Raw genomic sequence first — 12,285 nt, 5'->3', positions numbered from 1 at the left:
GAGGAATTTGGCCCCTAAGATTTTGGCTTCCCCATTGGATCATCAGTATGGAACGCAGTCAGTATGGAACTCAAACAAGAAAGACAGTGTATGAAAATTAGAGTTACCATGGCAATATAAAATAAACACTTTGTTTATTTTATATTATTTATCTCTAATTGGTAAATTTTGAAGACTATGCAGTATTTAATTTTTAGGAATTTTTACAGTAAGTGCCAATAAAATGAGTATTCTTTTTTTTTAACCATCATATTAATCATTTAAGTAGAAATATTTTCACATTATTCTAGTCCTGGGGTTCGGCGCTTAAACAAAACCTCAGAACAAGTTAAGGAAATAAAACCCTTGGCTTCCTACTAAATTATTTTAGTTTTATTTTTAGTATTCTTGATTATATAAGCAGAGAACTTGATCTAGGTGCAAAAATAGAACTGTCTCTTTCACTTGACAAATACTAATGGAAAACTTCTCCATTTATTATCTTGTCTTAAAATAGATATGTCATGTGCCTGTGAAAACAGATATCCTTTAGCCTGATTGTTGGCAATCTCCTACAGTGTGAAGCTAAAAGATAAAACTATCTTAAGGCAGAAGACTTTTACCGTGAAAATCTTTTATTTAGTCTGCATGTATAAAGTGTGCCTTTGTGAACTGAGTTGCTAGGACAAGAGAGTTGTTTAGTTTTTAAGAAAATTAATCAGGCAACCTTCTGAATCACCACTTATGGAAATACCTTGCTTCACGTGGTAGAATGTTCATGTTAAGCAAAAAAGAGAGTGTACAAAAACACTTTGTTCAGGATGATCTCATTTTTGTTTTTAAAATATGTATATATTTATAAGAGAGGCAGGAGGAAAAGTCTAGAAATATAGGTATTAAAATTGTCATAGTTATTGCTGAGGTTTTTTGGTGGGTGGTTAGCAGTATTTTCCAGATTTTTTAAAATAAGGATTACTTTTTAAAAAGAGAGACACCAAATTCATTCTATTTAGTTGAAAACAGGGTTCTTCTACTGACTGAAATGAGTGGTGAGTGTAACTTGAGAAATTTCTGTCTCTGGAGCAGATGTAATAAAAACAGCCTGTGATACTCCCTCTGGTGTTGACAGATAGTGAAATTTCATTACAGACCTTTTTAAAAACGGATCTCTGCCTAAGTATTACTTTTTGTAATTTAAATATTCAGCTCATTACCATTAACTTGTACAAATACTGCCACATAATTTTTTCTGGTGTGATTTTGAAATTATGTTTTAAAATATGTTTTTACGTTTAACATATAGAAAGATTAAATGTACAAAATACATATGTATAACTATGAGCAGCAAGCTCAATAACTTGCATATGCTTTGGCACTGCCATACTTTTTAAAACTTAAATTTTGTCTCCCAAAATTTTCTCTTAACCTAGTTACTAGCTTAAGACTTTAGTTATTTTTTTCAAGTCAATTAAATATTGTACATTTTGAAAAATGGTATGATTAAGCTGATTGGCCAAAATTTTTCAGACAAAACAAATCATTTTATAATATAGTCACAAATAAAAAACAAGAAGCACTTTATTGTAGATAAATAAATTATATTTAAATAATATTGTATTGGGTATTTTAACAAAGAGGATCATCTGTTATTTTTCAAATCAAATATTTTGCAGTGTACTTTTTAGTGGACATAAGCAAAGTGTTTGCTTCAAAAATATTAAACATTTTAATCAATGCTTCTTTATCTATACAGGTATGCACTCCAGAAAGCTAATAACAGACTTTTGAAGATCCTTTTAGAAGTTGTAAAGACAACAGCAGCTGTTGAAGAAACAATTGGTCGCCATGTCCTTGGGATTCTAGATAGATCTAGTAAAAGCCAGTCATCTGCCAGCCTAATTTGGAGGTCAGAAGCAGAGGCATCTGTAAAGTCATGTGTCCATGAGGAACATACAAGAGGTACTAGTTTTCTATGTTGTTGAAACAGTCATTTCAACAAATCTTGCTGAGTTCAAGGCATTTTGCCATGTGTGGAAAATATAGAAGAGAAAATAAGTATTTTCCAGCAAATGGACCTTCAAACAGAAATAATTAGAGCGACTCTTCTCAAACACCATTATTGTATAGCATTTGCAAGTGGGTATCATAGAGTTGTCATTATATTTACCCAGGGTTGCCACGGTGCCTACATAAACCAGAATGCTGTTACATTTCTCCACCAATAAAAAAATTTCTGCATCAGCACTCAGGACTCTTACCAGTATCTGTGAGGTATGGATGACATCCTGAAACCATCCTATAAATTAAGGAAAGATTAGAAATAAAGACTTTTTAGGAACCTAGCACCAGTTTCACATACCTGTTGAAATGGTTGGAAGAAAGCCTTGATAAGAAACCCAAGGTTTGGTCTTATCTTTGGACTGTTCTCTGCTAGATTCTTTCTTCCTTTTGAAAAAGTGGATTGAAATATTATGCAGTGTATATGGATCCAGAGATTAGGTCCTGATATGCCAGAGCTATCTTTGTAACTCTGTCTTCCTTCAGCTGTGTGGATTCGGCTCTTCTTTCCGTTTCGTTTTTTTTTTAAAGACAGTGTCTCGCTCTGTCGCCCAGGCTGGAGTGCAGTGGCGCATTCTAGGCTCACTGCAACCTCTGCCTCCTGGGTTCAAGCAATTCTCCTGCCTCGGCCTGTCAAGTAGCTGGGACTACAGGTACATGCCACCACACCCAGCTAATTTTTGTATTTTTAGTAGAGACGGGATTTTATCATGTTAGCCAGGCTGATCTGCCTGGCTTGGCCTCCCAAAGTGCTGGGATTACAGGCGTGAGCCACCATGCCTGGCCTCTTCTTTGCATTTCTTCCCATCACATTCCTGAACTCCATTGTCTCTTGTTTTTTCAATTTCTTTTTCCTTGCAGGAGAGGGAAATGAGGAAATCAGAAGCGGGGAAAAGTTTTGTGAGATGGAGAAACATAGGATCTGGACTCCTGGCTCACATCAAGCTCGCAGTTCACTACCATTCCACACTCAAGCATCTCTCCCAGTTAGAGGCAGACCTAAGATGCCAGTTTTTGTAACTTTTGAAGAGCATTCTGTTTGTTAAATTTCAGGTGGAGAAATGAGAAGAAATTATCCCATTTATGGAAGCTTTGCCTAATTATAAGTTAGCCAGTAGTGTGTTTCTAAGTACAGAGAAAAACTTGATTTGGAATTGCAAATAAAACTGATTTTTAAACACCTCAGTTGAGTTCAAAGATAGTTTTAAAAATTGCTTTTGGTAAATTAAAAGCTGAAATAATACTGAATTTTAAACCTTGCTTTCAAATTCACTCTTTTCAAACTTGGTAGAATTTTTCAAATTAACTTCACTCTTGGTTAAGCTCTCAATCACGGCTATTTTATTTCTGCGTATGGATCTTTATAGAGAAGAATTAGGTAACATTTTCTTAGTCTAGTAAAAGTGTTTATCAAATTATGCTTTTTAAAAAACAATTATTTCACAAGCTTATTTCACTTAACCATTTAGGGAGGGATTTTGCAGTTCTACTGGTAAGACCTAGAGACCAGGTTGACTGCCATATTCAAAAGATACTCTGAGAATGTTCTGTGCATTACAGATGTATTTTGTGCTTTTGTTGTTGTTGTTAGTAGTTCTCTTAGATACTTCTCAACATGGCTGCCAAAGTATTCAGCAGACAACATGCCTTGAAAGACAGTGAACTTACTTCCAGAGCACTGTCTCCATAAAAAGGAATAAACTGATAATTTAACTCAAGCACAGAGGATTATATTTATGTTCATTTTCCATGAGAAAGCAGACCTAAAAAGACTTCTGATCAACTAGCCTATTTTCTTGCATAAGTGTATCTCAATCTTCCAACACAGGTGAAATATGTATATCCTATTTTAAGATACAGTAATGGTTTTCTTTCTTTTTTTCTTTTTTCTTTTGAGTCTCTCTGTGTCGCCTAGGCTGGAGAGCAGTGGCTCAATCTCTGCTCACTGCAACCTCCACCTCCGGGTTCGAGTGATTCTCCTGCCGCAGCCTCCCAAGTAGCTGGGATTACAGGTGCCTGCCACCATGCCTGGCTAATATTTTTGTATTTTTAGTAGAGACAGGGTTTTACTGTGTTGGCCAGGCTGGTTTCAAACTCCTGACCTCAAGTGATCCACCAGCCTCGACCTCCCAGAGTGCTAGAATTACAGGCGTGAGCCACTGCAACTGACCATAGTTTTCAATTATAAGCAATTTTATGAGTTTAATTCTACAGACATTTGCTGAACTATTTCTCTATGCTTTTAGCTTTACAGCAATTCATAGTCTAATGAAGAAGTCATTGCTATTCTGATTCAAAGCAAAATAGAGTCATATATTTTGCCTAAAACCACTACATATATTTGAATTAACTACACCTTTTAAAATTTTAGTTAACTGTTGACCGATTCTGAAAGAATAATATTGAGATAAGAGGAAAAACTAAATCCAGAGATAAGAAATATAGTGTATAGAATATTGTAGCAGATATAATTTTGCTAGGATTAGTATCATTGGTTATATTTACTTTCCATGTAGTTAACTCCATCTTACTGTTTTTATGTTTAGCAGCAGTGTCTTACTAATAAAATTAGAGTAACCACTGATATCACTGGGGGACACTTAATGGATCCATCTTGCATCTTTGAGGATATATTGAGTTATTAGAATTTATAATTTAAAACTTTTTATATAAACTTGAAAGAAAATACTGGCTTTAAAATATTATCACTGTGCTCCATATGTAAGAATTTTTTCTGATATTCCTTCATAAATATAATGGAAGCATTATTTTTTAAAATGAAATACACTTTTGAAAGATTTATGTTTTTTACTATAACAAAAATTTAAATCAATCTAATTGTGAAGCAACTTTTGCTTTTCAGTTTTCATATATGACTTTTTGTTGTAACACTTGTGATGTATTTTCAGCCTTCAAGTCTGAACATGTTTTGATTTTAAACGTGTATGGACTTGTTAACACTCAAAAAATTAAAGATAAAGTTGCTAATATTTGCTTCCTCATAAGAGTAACCTACTTTATGAAATTAAAGGGAAATTTTGAGCTAACATAAAATCACTTAAACCTGAATGAATATTAGATCAGTTCATAAAAATGAATTCCCCAGGTCGTGTTGAAAAAAAATTTCTTTCAGGTGTTCACTGTGATGATTCAGTGGTTTTATGCTCACCTCTCCCATAGGAGGCCAGGGATGGAATCTTACCTGCTGCTGCCTCCTTTTGGAGAAATGAGTTCTTACAGAAAGAATGCTAGGGGCTGAGAGTCATGGCTCACGCCTGTAATCCCAACACTTTGGGAGGCCAAGGCGGGCAGATGACCTGAAGTCAGGAGTTCAAGACCAGCCTGGCCAACAGGGTGAAACCGCATCTCTGCTTAAAATATGAAAATTAGCCAGGTGTGGCGGCACACACCTGTAATCCCAACTACTCGTGAGGCTGAAACAGGAGAATGCTTGAACCCAGGGGTGGAGGCTGCAGTGAGCCAAGATCGCACCACTGCAACTAATCAGAAGGCCTTGTTTCTTTTCTAGCCCACTGTGATACTGGGCAAACCTGTTAAGTCTCCCAGGGCTTCAGTACAGTTTTCTCAACTGTCAGATACCAGGGTCAGACTGGAGCCTAGTGGTTTCCATTGGAGCCATAGAAGAGAGCCTTTGGGGCAGGGAAGGCTTTATTAAATTGCCTATCCTGCTTTAACCTGAGGAATTTATTGTTATCTGTCAGGGAATTAATATGATATAATTCATAAAGTTGATAACTAAAGGACTTTAATAACCATCATTTACTATGTTTAAGACATAAATCCAAGAGGTTCACCACTTTGAAATGATTCTGTTTACCAAAGTGGACATTCTAAGATTATTATTGGCATCTTGTGACATTCCCCTGCTAATCTATATTATCCTCTGAATTTTTCCCTCCAAGACTAGTTGTTAAAGTCTTTCTCATTTTTCTATTTTATAGGATTTTTTTTTAAATTCACTTTTTTCTTGGAACATATTCAGATTATTTCAGATGGTTTATACCTTCAAAATGTTATTAAGAAAATACCTTAAGCTAGTTGACATCTTCACCTTTTCTAGGTACTTTAATGTCTATTTTTAAAAATTAGCCATTTCAAGAAACTAGCATTCAGAGACCTTTTATAAGTTGCTCTCATGCACCCTCTGTATTTTGTGGTTGAGATTTGCTCCCATCTAATACACAATACCTTCAGTCTTTTCTTCATGTTGATTCCTTCTGTATAGCCCAGAACATTAGACTATCTTCATACTGCCTTAAAACTGTAAGAAGTGTTGGATTTTTCTCACCTTTTTTCCCTGCTCAAGGTAAATTTAAGCAAACTTTTCATTTTTCTTTTTTTTTTTTTTTTTGAGACAGAGTTTTGCTCTGTTGCCCAGGCGGGAGTGCAGTGGTGCAATCTTGGCTTACTGCAACCTCCACCTCACGTGCCACCATGCACAGCTAATTTTTGTATTTTTTAGTAGAGATGGAGTTTGGTCATATTGGTCAGGCTGGTGTTGAACTCCTGACCTCGTTATCTGCCTGCCTCGGCCTCTTAAAGTGCTGGGATTATAGGCGTGAGCCACCGCACCCAGATGATTTGACAACTGGGAGGTCAGTGTTGTCCTTTGAGAGAGCAGCTTTGGTACTGCAGGAATAGAAATCAAGGCTGGTGAACACAGGAGTCTCCATAGCATTTTCTCAGTCCTTGTCCTGTTTATCTTTCTAGACAAATAATGTTACTAAAGTGTCTTGAAGCTGTCCTTTTTTGTCTGCTGGAACATGTCTCTCCTGCCTCTCTCTGATATTTTTTAACACAGGTTCTTTTGTTAGATTATGATATACAGAGGCTTCAACTTTGCCTTCCTTCTCTCACTAAATATTACTCCTAAGACAGATGTATCTACTTCCAAGGTTTCAACTCTCACCTTTCTACAAATGACTCCTAAGTCATTGCAGACCCAAAATTCCAACAGTTGACTCATCTCCACAAATCCCATTAACACTTCAGACTAATCATTTTTCATCCCTACTCTGTATACTTTCTCCTGATTTCTTAGTATTTTTCTTAATGATTTCTCTGTCACCTAAGAATCATCTAAGCTGGAAGCCCAGAGTCATCTTATACATAATAATCTTTCCTTGTCTTCTTCTACATTGTCTTCTCCAACCTGTGCTCTTTCTCAACACCACCCCCCACCACCCATCATCTTAGTCCATGTCGTTATCCCTTCTCATCTAGACAATTGAAATAACCTGTAACCAATTTTTTCTCCTTCTTTAACTTACCTCTGTATTGCTACAGTTTGCTTCCTGATTCACATATTTGATATTATTTTCTTGTTCAAAATATGATTTACTCTTTCCATTTGTTTATAGCAAAACCCCTAAGGTTCCTATAAAATTTAAGACCATTTACAACTTGAATCCAGCTTACTTTCCAGCTACCTTCGTTTAGCTCTCTCACCTACCTCACCACCACTTCACCATGTCCCTTTGCCCTAAAAAGCCTAGAGTTCCCATCATATCGCACTGTTCCCTTTGCCTCACATTTCTGTACCCATGAGAAAGAAAATGTTACTAGAATGCATTTAATTTTTCCCATAAAGATGCTATAAATTCCAAGATTATCTTGCACTTCTAAATATTTTCAAGGCATTCAATTTTGAGCACATGGAGTACTATAAATAAGTAACAGTGTAGCTGATGTGTTTTTTACTTTGGGGAATAAAAACACAAAGTGAAAGTTGTATTTACTGTTACCTTAAAAATTAGATAAACCTATATATAATGGCAAACATTTAAAATCATGCCCTAAAATGCAATTTTGGGCTCTACAGCCAGTGACTTACAAAGAAGACGTGCTTAGTGAATATTGAATCGTGCTGAATTCAGATCTTGCATCTGAAGCTGTATCTGATGTCATTACTACATAGATTAAGAGAACTCAATATGGCACTAGCTACTTTAGCAAGACAAGTTCTAGTAAGTAGAACAGGTCAAAAGTACTTAATAGTGGTTAAGAAACAAAAATATTAACAGTTGTTTTCATATATAAAAGTACAAATCACAAAAATTAAATACTAATATACCCGAAATAAGCAAAAAACAAAACAAAACAAAAGCAGGATCATGTAGGAATTCAGTGTAGAATCATTTCTACTATACAACTTGCATACAACCAAAGGGATAATTAAGATGCATATGCATTCAAGGTTTGAAAATGCCAAACAGCAACCCATGAAAATATCGAAATTAGCTCAGTTGAGAGAGTGGGATAGCATATTGTACTTCAGACTCAGTACATATTAGCAATATAAGGAGGTTACTGGACTGCTAGTTTCACTTATGGCTTCTAGGAGTTTTTTGACTGCTGCTTGTAGTTGAGAGCTGTGTCAAACTGAGTGCTTATTCCAAGCACTTGGTACCTGAAGATTTCCTCTGCTTTAATTTGTTAACTTTGTACACTTACTGATAACAAATATGTACTACATGTAATAAAAGAATAGGTAATGCCTCTTCAGGAAACTTCACTGTTGGGTTGTAACATCTGCCACAAATGAGTATTTAATGTCAGTGGTGAATAGCCTGTGCTTTTATTATAGCTTAGAGAAAACACTTGGAAAGCTTATCTTCTACCCATGCAAACTCATTTTTTTTACATAAGAAATAAGAATAGTGTGGGTAATGTAGATAACAATGTCCATAATTAAATTAGAACTGCTTGTCAGCCTAATCTTATCCCAGTATTCCTCTTGAAAAAGTAGCAAGCAACAAAATGATCTTAGTTCCTTTTACTGTGTAGCCAGAGCAGATTATATTGCCCAGTGTCGGCTCAAAAGTTAGTCATCACCAGACAAATTCAAGCACTTATTTCTATCCTGTAATCCCAATGTAGGCTCAAAAGTCAGTCTGCTCCCGACAAATTCAAGCACTTATTTCTATCCCTCTGTACACTTGGAACGGCCTACTGCACAATGCTTCTCTTTTCTTGTGATTGTTTATGTGTTTCCTCATTACATTGTAAAGTCGTCAAGGGTTGGAGCCAGATCTCGTCACCTATATGTCCCTATAACTTAGCCAACTCTGCACGGTGGGCATGTAGTAAATTTCTGTTGATAGGTATCTCAGAAATTTTTATCAAAGAAAAAAATACTGAATTACCCAAATAATTTCTGCAAATTCCTATTAGCATAACATTTCTCATTCTTTTGCTTGGTTATTGAATAATATTATATCCTATATTTGCATATTTTATTTGTTTGATTGCAATGCTGTTTTAAAAGACCTTACAATTTCCATGATTTCCAGTGTTACTTTGATTTTGTTTTATAACTTTAAAAAAGTATGATTATTATAATTAATTTATGCCTTTAAAATACTGTTATTCTAGTTACAGATGAATCCATTCCCTCTTATTCTGGAAGTGATACGCCAAGAAATGACATTAATATATGGTCAAAAGTAACTGAGGAAGGAACAGAGCTGTCACAACGACTCGTGAGGAGTGGTTTTGCTGGAACTGAAATAGACCCTGAAAATGAAGAACTTGTGCTGAACATTAGCTCTCGACTACAAGCAGCAGTTGAAAAACTCCTAGAAGCCATAAGTGAAACTAGCAGTCAGGTAACCTCCTTATATTGCTAATATGTACTGAGTCTGAAGTACAATATGCTATCCCACTCTCTCGACTGAGCTAATTTCGATATTTTCATGGATTTCTGTTTGGCATTTTCAAAGCTTGAATGCATATGCATCTTAATTATCCCTTTGGTTGTATGAAAGTTGTATAGTAGAAATGATTCTACACTGAATTCCTACATGGTCCTGCTTTTGTTTTGTTTTGTTTTTTGCTTATTTCGGGTATATTAGTATTTAATTTTTGTGATTTGTACTTTTATATATGAAAACAACTGTTAATACTTTTTGTTTCTTAACCACTATTAAGTACTTTTGACCTGGATCTTGGCCAGTATTAATGCTGTTGCTACTACTTGATACCATTGTAAATTATGAACAGTTTAGTTAATGCAACATAGTATTTGTCTTTTGAGGAGCAACGTGAAAAATATTAAATAAATCAAAAATGGTCAGTGGTTCCAATAGGCTACTTGTTTTTAACAGGCTATTAGAGAGAAACTTCTCCAAAATTTGTTAATGCTGCCAATAGTCAAGCATGTGGGCTCCGCCTGAAACATTCACTTCCCCAGGCCAAGACCACAGCTCATAGCAGCTGTCTGCTTATGTGACCAGGTAGTGAAGTACGGTAGGAGTCTGACCATGGCATTTTCCAGATTCTTCCCAATTTGTTAAATACTAAATCCACACTGTGTTATTTAGCTTCTACTATATTGTTGTAATTTAAATATCACTGAATGGATCACAAAAACTTTGTGTAGAGCAGTAACCCTACGGCAGAGACTTTTCAAAGTGCAGCCCTTAACCAGCAATATCAACATCACCTGGTGATATGTTCAATATATAAATTCTTAGGCCCCACCCCAGACCTACTGAAATTGGGGGCCCAGCAACCTGTGTTTTTAATAAGTCCTTTACATGATTCTGATTCACACTAAAGTTTGAGAACCACTAATCTGTGGATTATTAGTATAATGTTCACGTTGTTCTCTGGCTTAATTTTGAAGTACTGTACTAACATCTTTTATATAAAATGTTAAGCTAATTGTTGATATTAGGTATAATAAGTTATAAAAATCAGGTATTTCTTAAGTAAATAACATTTTTCAGCATTTCGAATAGGAGTTTTTAAAAACTTTCTTTTAAACTAATTTCAGTTCGGTTTTTAATCTTCCATGGATAGATGCTTAAAGCCATTGATTTCTTCAGAATAGTCTCATTAATTAATAACTAAAATTATCTTAAACCTGATGAATATTTTTAACGGATTGACACAGAATAATGTGTAATATCTTTGTGAAATAACTTATATTCCACTTTCCTCTTCAACATGTCATTATTTGGTTCTACTTTATAACAGTATACTTCCCTTTAACTTTCTTTTTTTTTTCCACTTATAACAAAATGTAAAACAGCTGGGAGGCATGCTGTGATATCTTTGTGTTTTCAGTAAAAGAGAAATTCAGGAAAATAGCTTTGTACAGAATACTCTGAGACCAGAGAAGAGAGCAGCATCTGACATATTAGAGCGTACTGGGGACCAAGTAAAGTTTACTGTGGGACTTGATGCTTAAGATGAGTCATTCAGTGGCAAAATTTTTGAATATTAGGGCACTGGACAAGAATCTGCCTTACAGGCTGATTGGCTGATTTCGTATGTGTATTATAGGAGTTATTTACTTTAGATATTTTATTTGAGGGGTAACTTGCCCAGTGATATGTCCAAGTCCATATTATAATACATTTATTGCAATGGTTTTACCTCTCTTTTGCTTGGACAGGCTACCATACAATCAGGCTTATATTTACTTTATTGTTAGGTTCCTACTGGTTGGGATAGCTTTCATGATAGCATTAAAAAGAATGCTTAAGAGACTGCCGTAAGGCCCTTAGAGAGGTAATCTCTTCAACACAATCCTTATTCAGTAGTCTCTTTGTGGTTCTGCAGAAATGTTATCTTTGAGAGTATGGTTTCACAGATTCTAGACTCCTGGATCAGGTAGAAATCAAAACCATTCTCTTCTTTGGGAATAGTTTTTCAGCAATTAAAGTTTTCCAGAATCCAGAAGTATTATTTAGAGCCATAGGAGGTTATTTACCAAGAGGTTCCCCTAGGCCTTGGAAGAAATTAATGGATATGTAATTTATTCCCATGGTGTGATTTTCACTATAAGAAATTTTCATGGGCTTCCTAATACTTGTTTTTAAGAATTACAACATCAAAGCTACCTGCTTCTATATTTTCTCAAGAAAAGGAATCTGAGGATGAAACAGTAGTATGACTTAAGATTTTGTTTTGTCATTGTTGTGTTTGAAACATAACTGTAATCAATATACTGAAACACATTTTGCCTTCAAGTATTGTCCCCAGTATGCTCAGCATTGGTCCAGGCTCCATCTGGGTAATGTTTACAGGTTATAGGCCCTCTGTGAAATAACTTAGAAAAATAGGTGAACAAATCAAAGTCCAAAAGAGAGCAACAAAAGTGTTTTACAGTTTGAAGAAAATAATTTATGAAGAAAGGTGGTTAAATGGTTTGACATTATTTGATTTAAGTAAAGCTATTTTGTTTAGGAAACAACTCTATGCTGCAAATTAATAGCCTTC

At 35.2% G+C, this 12,285-nt stretch overlaps 1 protein-coding gene across 5 annotated transcripts in view; it reads left to right on the top strand.

The window, feature by feature from the left end:
- AKAP9 (A-kinase anchoring protein 9) overlaps positions 1–12,285 on the top strand; it is a 171,501-nt gene that overhangs the window by 102,964 nt on the left and 56,252 nt on the right. For all 5 annotated transcript variants that reach the window (XR_012090367.1, XM_073009135.1, XM_073009134.1 and 2 more), the window contains 2 exons: positions 1,733–1,938; positions 9,433–9,665. Coding sequence is in view for 4 of the 5 variants with exons in the window: in XM_073009135.1 (XP_072865236.1) it covers positions 1,733–1,938; positions 9,433–9,665 (439 nt within the window). In the remaining variant the exon portion in view is untranslated. The remainder of the gene's footprint in view (positions 1–1,732; positions 1,939–9,432; positions 9,666–12,285) is intronic.

The sequence above is a fragment of the Chlorocebus sabaeus genome, chromosome 21 (genome assembly GCF_047675955.1).
Source record: "Chlorocebus sabaeus isolate Y175 chromosome 21, mChlSab1.0.hap1, whole genome shotgun sequence".
In the NCBI taxonomy this organism is placed as follows: domain Eukaryota; kingdom Metazoa; phylum Chordata; class Mammalia; order Primates; family Cercopithecidae; genus Chlorocebus; species Chlorocebus sabaeus.
Note: the sequence above shows the minus strand (reverse complement) of the source record. Positions and strands in the feature narration are given on the sequence as shown.